At 36.5% G+C, this 12834-nt stretch overlaps 1 protein-coding gene across 4 annotated transcripts in view; it reads right to left on the bottom strand.

Annotated features, from left to right (window-relative positions):
* PDE7B (phosphodiesterase 7B) overlaps window positions 1-12834 on the bottom strand; it is a 350661-nt gene that overhangs the window by 46609 nt on the left and 291218 nt on the right. For all 4 annotated transcript variants that reach the window (XM_081528762.1, XM_081528759.1, XM_081528761.1 and 1 more), the window contains 2 exons: window positions 3131-3282; window positions 109-172 (listed from right to left, as the gene is read on the bottom strand). In XM_081528762.1, the coding sequence (XP_081384888.1) occupies window positions 109-172; window positions 3131-3282 (216 nt within the window). The remainder of the gene's footprint in view (window positions 1-108; window positions 173-3130; window positions 3283-12834) is intronic.

Here is a 12834-nt window from a genome sequence, read left to right as displayed (position 1 = left end):
AAAGAAAGAAATAAAGAATAACAGTGTTTAAAAATAAATTTTGTTTTTCACAAAATTAATCCCATTTTATGGTGTGTATTTTAGTGAAAATTCTTTTGGGTGACTTACCGTTTGTCAAGCGATCAAACAAGAAAATGTCAAAGTCCCACATTCCCACTTTGGAGAGCATGTGCTGAAAAGGCAAACAAAAAACAGCATTCAGATGAATCATTGGAGACCCAAACATTTACTTTGAAACACAGTGTATTAAAGAATTAAACAGTTGAAAATAGTAGCGTACTACTATCTATGTATAACCGGTTTGTAGTAAAACAAATCTTACTCCACTCCCTGATAATAAGTGTTAAAGGGACAGGTTCCGGAATCAGACTGCCACATCCTATGACAGCCGCATGTCTTACCGGCTGTGGTACCTTGGGCAAATTGCTTAGCTCTCTGCACCTCAGTTTTCTAATACATTACCATATGCAAAATAGATAGCCAATGGGAATTTGCTGTATGACTCAGGGAACTCAAACCCATGCTCTGTAACAACCTAGAGGGGTGGGATGGGAAGGGAGGTGGGAGGGAGGTTTAAGTGGGAGGGATCATCAGCCATTATACCTATGGCTGATTCATGCTGATGTTTGGTAGAAACCAACAGAATGCTGTAAGGCAATTATCCAAAAAAAAAAAAAAATTATAAAAAAGAAAACTATAGCTGATAATACTATTGCTTTGGAGGGCTGTTGTGAAGATTAAATAAGGTAATATATGTAAAGAGCTTAGAGTAGTGCATGTACATAGTAAAGCACACTGTTAAAATTGTAGTTTTATAGTCTCTACCTAGGGGAGGAGGTTTACAGTAAAGTTAAAAAAAAAAGAAATCTAGATGATTGACGAGCATATTACTCTACTCAGTGCGGACTAAATGTAAAATTAACCACTGTTACAGATAGGAAAGTGAAGCATGGGCAATTGAAAATATTGGGTAATTTAAAGACCGATCGTCCAATGTAGACTTATTGTCCTACTGAATAATCTTCCATTGCATGAATTATACCACGCTTCATTTATCCATTCATTTCCTGGCACACATATGAGTTGTTTCCTCCTTTTGGGTCTTGTGAATAATGTTGCTATGATTGTGGGTGTACAAATATCTGATTCAGTCCCTGTTTTCAAACCTTTGGTTATGTCTTCTTTTTCGTTGTGCTGTGCAGCATTTGGGATCTTGTTAATAGTTCCCTGATCAGGGATCAAACTCATGCCCCTTGCTTTGGGAGCACAGAGTCTTAGCCACTGGACCACCTTTCTTTTGAACAATACCTCCTGCTTAGAGTTAGATGGTGTTAAGTCTGAGTTGCAGTTGCTGACTCTACTCTTACTGTAGCTCCAGTGACTGCCTTCCTTTCCTCTCATGGGCCCTGCTTCTGCTAAGGACTAGCTCTCTTTCCCCACCTCCTGTTGAGTGGTCTCCTGTGTCTTATGATAAAATCCAAAGGCCTCATCATGGCACACAAAGACTTCACAACAGCATCAAGAAATAAAGGGATGGTAGGTTTTGGGTGAAGTCCAGTTTAAGTGCTCTTTTAATCCAGGTCACACAATTCTAAAGGCAGAGCTAAAATTTGATCTCTGATATCCTGATTTCTAGCCTGTTGGTTCTTCCTACATCTCAGTGTTGTCTTTCTTGGGAGATGGCTGCTGAGAGGGGTGGCATCCCTGAGAATGCTGTCAGATGCTCCAGTGCTGGGAGTTTAGCTTTGCTCTCCTGGAGCTTCTCTTGTGGCTCAGAGTGTAAAGAATCTTCCTGCAAGGCAGGAGCCTTGGGTTTCATCCTTGGGTGAGAAAGATCTCCTGGAGAAGGGAATGGCTACCCACTCCACTATTCTTTCCTGGAGAATTCCAAGGACAGAGGAGCCTGGTGGGCTACACTGTGGGCTTGCAAAGAGTCAGACATGACTGAACAACTAACACTTTCACTTCCTCACCAAATGAAACAACCAATCAACCAATCAACCAAACATTCCCTCAGTCTCAGACCTTGGGTTGTTTGAAGGAGTGATAATTATTTTCTTTTTGTAGATCTAATGTTGGGAATTAGTTCTTCCAACTTTACTTGCTGCTTATTTCCTAATAGTGTACACCATTAGAATATATTTCTTAGTGGTATATAAATGGCACAATATTACCTATCATGTGAACTATAAGATATTATCTTTGACTTCTGTTTAAACTAAGGCAATTTATTCCTAAAATTTAAATTCCTTTCAGAGTTTGGGCTAGAGATGACCTGTGAACTTTTTTTAGATTGTCCCACACTATATTTCCACACTTTGTTGGATCAGTGTATGCTAATACAATTGTCAAGTTACTAAAAATTTGAATAAATTAAAATTTATAAAAAAGACAATGCACTGTACTGATAGACTAAAGTGCAATTCAAAGTTGGTAATTACTGGGTTTATTTCAGGGTAGCTAGTATGGTAAGACAATGGGTTAAAACATTTAGTTATTCTTTCATTGGTAATCAGCCAGTCCAAAATTTTGTTTTACTTGTGTGTGTGTGTGTGTGTGTGTGTGTGTGTGTGTCGTGGCCAACTATTTGCAACCCCATGGACTGCAGCCCACCAGGCTTCTCTGTCCATGAAATTTTCCAGACAAGGATACTGGAGTGGGTTGCCATTTCCTTCTCCAGGGGATCTTCCCGACCCATGGATCTTCCTGACCCAGGGATCGAACCCGGGTCTCCTGTACTGCAGGCAGATTCTTTACCAACTGAGCTACAAGGGAAACCCTTGTTTTACTTAATGTTGTGCAAAAATGTTTTGCACATTTATAAAAATAAAAATAGCTAGCATGTACTAGGTATGAGTCTATTAAGCATGTAAACATGCTTTACTTTATTTAGTTTTTGTGCCACCTCTATGAGGAGAGTGCTTCTATTAACCTCACTTTACATTAATATTTAAGGAAAAAGCCCAGCTCTGTTGAGTAACTGTTGAGAGGCACAGAGCTCCTCAGGGCCCTGAAGTAGGACTCAAAACAAGGTGCTACCAGTGGAGGTAGGGGAGGTGGGAGGGTGGGGGGAGGCACACCCTCTCAGCCACTGGCCTGGTGTGAAGCGACAGAGGGGTAACTAGCTCACCCTTGCTTGTCCAAGGTAGTCTTCATCCAACAGGTGGAGAGGGGCTTGTGGTATAATTCCACGAAGCAGCCTTGATGCATGGAAGTATCTCTGAAAGCTTAACAGTCTTTTCACCTTTTTCTTGGTGCCAATTTCCCCTGAGTGTGTTGTATCTGTGGAAAGCAATCAAATTCCAAAGTTATACATTTAAAAAGCCCTATTTTTCTCCACTCTGTAAAAATAGAGTGCATTATAAAGGAGAGAATCCCAAGAGATGCTCTCTGCGCTTTCTTAAATGGAGACCATGTTATTCTGCATTTGAAATTCTTCTAGAACAAGAAGGATATTCCTGATAGGTTACATTCATTAAAAGGAGATATTTCTGACTAATTTTGGAAGACATGAACGTGAATTAAAAACCTCATTTTCTTATTAACAACGTTAGTAAACTTAGTGAGTGAATTTACACACTTCTGTATGCATTTAAAGAACAGTTATGCTTTTTTATTCTTCTATACTGGAATGGAGGTTCCAGAATTTAGACCAGTTTCTCATCCTACAATCTCTCTAGTCTGATGAAATCCTTCACGTGAATTAGAAGAGTTGAGAGTACACTAGCTTGGACACGAGGAAAGGTTTCCTGATGTCCCAGGAACATCAGCAGCAAAGGAATTAAAACTCTCAGCATAAGAGTGACCTAGATTCTCATGACATGAAGCAAAAAGGGTGTTCATTTTCTAATGGAGTATATTCTCTTTCACTAGTGGCCATAAAAATCTGATCCTGTCAGTAGAGATATTTTAATACTCCTGTCACACGTGCCTTTTAAAACTTGACTGTTGACTGTCCAGAAATATCGTAAGCACATTATTTGAATGTCTGTCAAGGTATGTTTCATCTCAGATGAGATTCTATGAATCACTCAGCCACATGAGTGATGTCTGCTGCCAAATTTAGATCTGGAGTCACCTGAATGGTCCTAGTAGGAAAACATACAGTTCACACATAAAGAAATTTTGGTTCCTCTCATGCCTCCTCCCATGTCCCCTTTCCTCTACAGAACTCAAAATCACAGTGGATATTGGAAGCAGAGGAATCAGAAAATGACACCTTTACAATGCGGCGCTCCCCAAAGTCAGAGAATGACCACAATCAGAAAGTTACTTGGGTTTATTATGCATCCAAAGACTTAACTCAGGGCACACAACACCCACTGCTTTTTGGAAATGCCACCTGATTAAAATTCTTTTCATTTTCAATTGGTTTTAGATTTCACGTGTGGGGAGATGTAAACAAGACCATAAGGAGATAAGGGCAGTAAACTGCCGTTGGGTGCTTAGGCGCACATCAATATTAAATGTGGACTCAGTTCTACTGACGGGTTCTCACTCATTTCTGTTTATCAATCAAAGTACAGGTTAAAATGGTTCATTCATTAAAAAATGTTTTGAGGCAATTCTCTGATGGTCCAGTGGTTGGGACTTGGCATTTTCACTGGCAAGGTCTGTGTTCGATCCCTGGTTGGGGAAATACGATATGACAATGAGTAGAATGAGGCCACAAAAAAAAATGTTTTGAGTGTTACTAAATGTTACTAAGGGACAGGCACTGTTCCAGATGCTTGGTCAGATCTTTCAGTTCTAGATCCTCTAGTGAGCAAAACATAGACCGCCCCCCCACCCCCGCCATCTTCAAGAAGCTTGTGTTCTAGCCAAGGGAGATAGAAAATAAGCAATAAACAAAAAAGAATTTATAAAAATGGGTTAGAAGCTGGTATGTGCGATGGGGGAAGGAAGGAAAGCAAGGGACAAGGGATCAGGAGTTTTGCGTTGGGATAGCCAAGGTTGGCCTCATTAGAGGCTACAATTTGATCAAAACTTGAAGGACATGAAGGAGCTGACCAAGCAGATATCTGGGGAAAAGCCTTTCTTACAGAGGGACCAGCTCAACTAATCCCAGAGTGGGAGTGAGGCTAGGAGGCTGGCATGTAGAGTGAGAGAAAAAGAGGAGAAAGAGATGTGTTCATAGAGCAAAGTGGAGGTGTGTGTGAGAATTTTACTCTGAAAGCCATTGTAACAACTTGGGCTCTACTCTCAGTAAAATGTGGAACAACTGCAAAGTTTTGAGAGGAAGAGTAATATGGAAACACAGCATTTAAAAAGGGTCACTGTGGCCTCTGTATTAAGAAAAGATTGTAGCAGCAAACTTTTGATTCAGTGAGATCTGTTATGAGGCTATTGGAATAATCTAGGCAAGAAATGATGATTTGGTTAGACCATAGGGGTAGCCATGGAGAGAGTTGACATGGGGGTATTCTGAATATATTTTGAATATATTTTCAAGTTTTTGGCCTGAATAACTGGGGGAATGGAGCTGCCATCATCTAAGATGGGGAAGGCTGCAGGTGGAACAGGCATGGGGTGGATTTCAGCTTGATATGTGTTGAATTTGGATGTCTGTTGGAAATTCAGGTGAAGATGTCTAGTAGAAATAAGTGGATATAAAATCCAGAGCTTGGGGGAGAAGACTGGGTTTGAAATATACATTTGGGAGTGGTCAGATGAGATTAACCCAGGGACTGGGAGTGTAGCACTCACAGTCAAAATTCATTGAACTGTGCCCTTTAACAAGCACATTTTACTGTGTGCTTATAAGCAACAATATCCAGTAGCTACAAGCACATTTAGCATGCACATTTTGTTATTTAAATACAATCTGTCACTAAACGGAGCTAGATAACCTTGGTGAAATGTGTCAATCTAGGACTGGGGCAGGCAGAGTACAAGATGAACTGTGACTTCTTGTAATGCCAGAAAATAAGGGAGAGTTCACAAAATGACGGGCTCGTAGAAAAATGACCGAGGAGACTATGTGAAGGGGGTCTTCCTGAGCAAATATGGGAAAATTTGAAACTCAGCACAAATAACAGGAGAGTGGATTATAAACCACTGACTGAAAAAAAAAAAAAAAAAGACTCCACCAGTCCATAGTAAGGATACGAGTAAAGAAGTAAATAAGAGAAGAGAAAGCTCTGACCAATAAGGTAGAAGAAACAATGAGTTATTAGTAATAACAACTTTTATAGTAATAACTAATTCAGGTCAAAATCTTTAATAGATAATAAAATTAAGTAAAAGTTTAAAAAGAAACAGGATAATTAATAGTATCAAAATATCTTTTCACAGGTGACATTAATCCGAAAGGAAAACATGGATAGTTTTCTAGTGGACAAAGATACAGGAGGTACCATCTTCACTAACTATTCAAAGTTAACAGCACTTGTCATCGGAGAAGCTGATATCTTACTCTGCCTGACGTAATTCACCGAGGACACAACATCACCTGTGCGGTGTTCCTGCCGCAAAGGTCCATCCCACCCCTCAAAAGAGCTAACATCAGAGACACTCAAACTGAAGCATATTCTTCAAGTAAACAATCTGTCCGAACTCTTTTAAAAAAATTAATTAATTAATTTTTAATTGGCGAATAACTGATTTACAATGTTGTGTTGGCTTTTGCCATACATCAACATGAATCAGCCACAGGTATATATATGACTCTGCCTATACTTTTAAAAAATATCAACTTCATAAAAGACAAGGAGAACCCAGGTATTGTTTCATAATAATGGATACACAGATATAGTGTGCTTAATACAAGGCATGGCTCTGAACTGGATCCTGGATCAAAAAAAAAAAATTCCATAAATGAGATTAGTGGGACAATTTGTAAAACTGGGATATGGACTTCTATGTGAGATAATACTATCCTATCTATAAATGCCTTGACTTTGATAATTGAACTGTGGTTACATGGAAGAATCCCTTGTTCTTAGAAAAGACAGGTTGAAATATTTAGGGATAAAGGGGCATGATGTGTACAACAAATTCTCAAGGGATTACGAAGAAAGTAGCAGCAAGGCAAATAAAGCAAAATGCAACTGGTGCATCTGGGTAAAGGGACTACAAATGTTCTTTGTTCCATTTTCACAAATTCCCTATAATTCTGATGTTATTATATAATAAAGTGTCTAAGAAGAGAGAGAATGGGAAGGGAGAAATCTGACATAATGAAATGGAGTATATTCAGCTCTCAAGGAGTTTTGCCACATTTGGAAGCAAAGAAATGTGGTGATATTTCTATATAGGACTATATAGAATGAAATCAAGTGTGTCAGTAAATAAATGAAATTAATTATTTCTGTGCTACGTATAAACCTGAAAGGAAATATCCATACAATGGTCTATTTCTTTTTTTGGTAGTTTATGAAAATCCTCCCATTCTAAAATACTAGAAGAAAGTCTCCCTTGTGGCTGATAGCATGCCTGTGTTTACATAATAGAATCAGAAGCAAACAACTTAAGCTTGGATTATGGAAATATGGCACAAACATAGCAAATTGAAATTACGGATTGTTTCTTGGTAAACTTCCATTCAGCTTTCCATGTGAGATAATATTTTAAGCAGATTCATAGCTAAGATAATGATACTTGTTACATACAGTAAATATAGGTGATAAGAGATGATTTCTGGTCACCAAAATTATCGTTTTGACTAAAATATTGCTAGTCTCCTGAAGCTATGAGCTGAGAAGCCATTTTTGCCTTAAACAAATGAGGAAAACAGCAAGACTCTCATTTTTTTTACTCTGTAGTCAAAGTGGTGATAGTCTACTAACATGACAATGTGGATCTCTTTCAATTTTTATTCTCATTTTTGATATTTTTTGTTCTTAATTTTTATTTTGAAAATGTTATGTTAAAAATGAAATATCTTAATTACTGAATTATTTGGTACCTTCTAAAATTTTGCAACTGAGGTAAGGGCCTCACTTGCCCCAGCCTAGTTTTGGCCCTGTCTTGCATCTTTGCAGCAGAAGCTCAGATAATGTGAAAAATGTTATATATTAAAATAAATCTATACATAAAACCTTCTCATAGTTAATTTTTTATGGGAGTGCATAGGTTAAAAAATACATTAATAGCATATAACATCATTCATTCTGATAAGTTCCAAAGTTTTCATTCATTCATTCCAAAGTTTTGGAATCATTTGGTTTAATGTATATTCTTTATTTGTGCAATTTCTTACTTATTGTTTGAGATGGGCAGGTAGGTATCTGCCAAGGTACAGTATTTGTTGGTGGCCAATATTTTCTAAAATACCAAGGCTGTCATAAGTATCCATTTAGCACTGCTCTCTGGGTTATTCTTTAATATATGAGAGAATAATTCAGAAGTGATACTGGGTGACTATTTATGAAAATGATAAAGTTTCATTTTCTTACATGAGGACATTCATAAAGCTAAATGAAAAAAACTTTTAAGGTAGCTCTCTTGAAGAGATTCAATAATGAAAGAAAATAAATTTATTTTAAAACAATATTAATAACTTATTTATCAACTGTCATTTAGGGAGGACTTTGTGCTGTGAGATAATACAGTAGGAAACTAGGATATAAACTGAAGGTATAGTTGGGAGAAAAAATTCATATAAAGAACAACCTGTGAATAAACCACCATGTTGTATAATAATCCTAGGTATTGGTTTTGGAAGTGTTGATATGTGTTATACAGTTATTAAATAAGACCTGACACATTCGTTTCCAAAAAGACTTTCAGGGAGTAGCATGTTTTTGTTTTGATTATTAGGAGTACAGTGATAGGCATTTCTGGACAGAAACTTAAATGATTGGCTAAACTAAATTTGGAAGATAGCTTCATTAAAATCAGGCTTCCCTGGTGACTCAGATGGTAGGTAGAGAATCTGCCTGCAGTGCAGGAGACCTGGGTTCGCTCCCTTGGTTGAGAAGATACCTTGGAGAAGGAACAGCAACCCACTCCAGGATTCTTGCCTGAAGAATTCCCATGGACAGAAGAGCCTGGCGGGCTACAGTCTATGGGGTCGCAAGGAGCTGGACACGACACTTTCACTTTCAGCTAAAATCAGCTTGCAAAAATTTAAAGAATCTTAACAAAGTGTGTAATAATAAAATACTGGGTTTATTTAATACTTTTATAGAATTAAAAAACATGATTTAAAGGCATTCACAGCTATCCTAATGGTGCTTTCTGTTTGGATTTTGTAGTTTAATGGGCTATGGGTCCCCATATTCTCATTTGGAAGTTACAAAACGTTGCTCCAGAAGGCTTCACTGCCTAATCTATGTACGCATTGACTCTGACTGTGAAAGTCATTTTCTGCTTGCTTGTTCTCTTACAAATTTCACAAATTGTACATATTAACACATTTCTGCACTATTTAGACACTAATTTTAGGGTTATGAAGTTTATATTGGCACTGCTCATATGGTAATTTTCAAATTTCACAAGCTGGGATTGGCTTAAGTGCAAAAAATGTTAATAAAAATTATTTTCATTTTGAGTACCTTCTCTATGGCATCTTCTCTTTACAGGGGCTGATACATTTTGGTACTAGGAGAAATCTTAAACCTAGAAAAAAATATCTGGGGTTAAAGAAAAGCTATAAGCTCACCTATATGATGAGGCTGTTTCTGTCAACTGTATACATAGTTCTTCCAACAATGTCTATATCTACTATTAGGTTTAAAAAGTTCATTTGGGTTTTCCACACCATCTTACAGAAAAACTTGAATGACCTTTTTGGCCAACCCAATATTTCCAGAATTTGAATAATTAGTAACTGGTGCAGAGGTAGCTTAGGTGGTTCTGAGAACAAAGAATGCTTTTATGTTTAAGTGGGAACTTGCTTCTAGCAAACATGGAGACTCAATTTCATAAATTTAACATCAATACTTTCAGATCACTAATTCTACTGAATATTTAAAATAATATTATTAATAAATTACATAATCTGATAATTATTGTACTAATAATTATAATACTTATATAATTATTATATAATTATATGATCACTATGTTATAATAATTATAATGAAATTCCTTGCTGAGTTAGTGGCTATTCAAATACTTTTCGTATTCTTCTCTTTCAGAATTTTAATATATCTTGTACTAAAGAGATATTAGTATAAACTTATTACTCCTCAAGGTTAGAAACCATCTTATCAAATGTTGTAACTCCTTGTATCCAGTGTATAATCTTGCTAATAATGGAAGCCCCATACAAAGTTTGTTGTTGTAATTTGAATCAATTCTTTCAATTAGTTTATAGAAACATCATTATCGAGTGCCATTTTAAAATAATAAGCTGATTTGTAAAGTGTAAGATCCTAAAACTTACACTTATATTCTAGCTTTTGAAATCATCTTCTCAATCCCCCAACTGGAGTTCCAGAGACCAGGTGTTCCTGCCACTGCCATTTCCTGTGACTGACCTCCACTATAACACTGTGCCCTGTGTGATAGCAAATTTACTCTTATTTACACATTTGACTTTCTTATTAGACTATAAAGTCTCAGAGGCCAGATTCCTGGTAGTTTTCTTTGAAATTTCACATTATCCTGCAGCATATAGGTGTTAAATATATGATGATGGAATTAAATAATTTTGCTGTATCTGTGCTCTAGTTCTGAGCTCAAGAATGATGAGCCTTGGAGAAATCAGGTTGAAATTCTAGGTTTAAATGTGTGGTTTTAAAAAAGATGAAAAAAGTTAATTAATGTGATTTTAGGAGTCCTGAAACACAAATAGCAGGTTTACAGTATAACACTTCTTTTGCATAGCCAATTCTACTAGTTTAGGATTCAGGATTCCTGCAAAGTTGGAAGGTTAGTGGACTTATGCAGGATGGCAATTTTCTTGAAAGCATTCATGCGAGTTTTAAGATTGAAACAACCTATGCTAAGGTGCGGTTGCCCTATAGATAAATTTTTTAAGTAGACTAATGAAAAAAATCTAGTAAAGAGATAATATGTAGAAAATAGTATCAATGTATTTAAAAAATGTATAACGTGGACTTCAAGTTTTCTAGACAAAGTGCTAAATGAGACTAGTGCTCACTTCAAACCTACAAGTGAAGTATTAAACACTTCAATCTATTTTCATGTGTTTCTAGCAAATTTCATGGGCTTCCCAGGTGGCGCTGGTGGTAAAGAGCCCGCCTGTCAATGCAGGAGATGGAAGAGATGTGAGTTGAGTCCCTGGGTTCGGAAGATCCCCTGGAGTAAGAAGTGGCAACCTGTTCCAGTATTCTTGCCTGGAAAATTTCACGGACAGAGGAGCCTGGCGGGCTACGGTCCATGCGGTTGCAAAGAGAGAGACATGACTGAGCGACTGAACACACACATACACAGCAAATTTCATAGTTTATAATTCAGACTGGGCTGTAATGACTTTAGTCAAATCCCAACTTTCACAGAATAGTATCTCTAGACATTAAAGTCTCTATTTCTTCATAAAAGAACAAGATGCCAAGAAATCTTTAAAATATAAAAACAATATTATGATATTGATACATGATATATATAGAAAGCCCTAAAGGCTCCATCAAAAAACCCTTAGAATAATTGATATTAGTGAAGTTGTCAGATAGGAAATGAATACCAAAGATCTGTTGGCTTTCTATACACTAATAACAAACTATCAGAATGAGAAATTAAGAAAATGATGTCATATACAATTACATTAAAAAGAATAAAATGCTGAGGAATAGATTTAGCCAAGGAGGTGAAAGATCTGTATACTAAAAACTACAGGAAATTAATAAAAAATATTTAAGACAAATAAATGGAAGGATATTCTGTGCTCATCAATCAGAAGAATTAATATTGTGAAAAATACAACCCACAACATCCTACAGGTTCAATGTAATTCCTATCAAAATTCCAGTGACATCCTCCATGGAAATAGAACAAATAATCCAAGCATTTTCATGGTACCACAAAAGAACCTAGATAACCAAAACAACCTTGACAAAGAAGAACCAATCTGCAGGCATCACACTGGCTGATTTTAAACTCTTTTACAAAGCTATAGTAATTGCATAGTATGATATTGGCATAAAAACAGACAAATAGATCAGTGGAGTAGAATAGAGAGCTCAGAAATAAACCCTTCACATATATGGTCAATTAATTTATGACAAAGGAGCTAAAGGTATATAATGGGGAAAAGATTCTCTTCAATAAATGGTGTTGCCATTTGTAACAACACGAATGGACTTTGAGGGCATTATGCTAAGTGACATAAATCAGTCAGAGAAAGACAAATGCCATATAATTTCTCTTACATGTGGAATCTAATCTGGGTCATAAATACAGAGAACAGATTGGTGGTTGCCAGAGATGGGGGTAGGGGTGACCAAAATGGATGAAGAGGGTATTAAATATTTTTTAAAAAGTATTAAGTATTTTAAAAAAGAGAAGAACAGAAAAGAGAATACTATGTCTATCCTGGTCTTTCAAAAGTCATCAGTGGTCATAAGTGACCATATTTGTTTATTTTTCCTGTACATATTACCAGCAGTCAGAAAATGGCACTTAGAAACTAAGGACAGACAAAGATATTACTTGTCCTATAATATCAGGTGTGGAGACTGTCCTCACATGGGTTGATATATATTTAAGACAAAGTCAGTACAAATGACCTCTGAAATCCTAGAGCAATTTGATTGAGATAAAATAGAAATTAAATTCCTTAGCATCTGGGGAATTTTCTAAGGTCTTTAACAGGAAAATAAGAAAATCAGTTGTGATATCCAAAACCAAACAAAAATGCACACAGCATAACATTAACAATAATAAAATCACCAAAAAAAAAGAGGAAAGGAACAAAAAGAAAACAAA

This window comes from Giraffa tippelskirchi, chromosome 9, assembly GCF_054371585.1.
Source record: "Giraffa tippelskirchi isolate mGirTip1 chromosome 9, T2T-mGirTip1v1.2.pri, whole genome shotgun sequence".
NCBI classification, from domain to species: Eukaryota; Metazoa; Chordata; class Mammalia; order Artiodactyla; family Giraffidae; genus Giraffa; species Giraffa tippelskirchi.
Note: the sequence above shows the minus strand (reverse complement) of the source record. Positions and strands in the feature narration are given on the sequence as shown.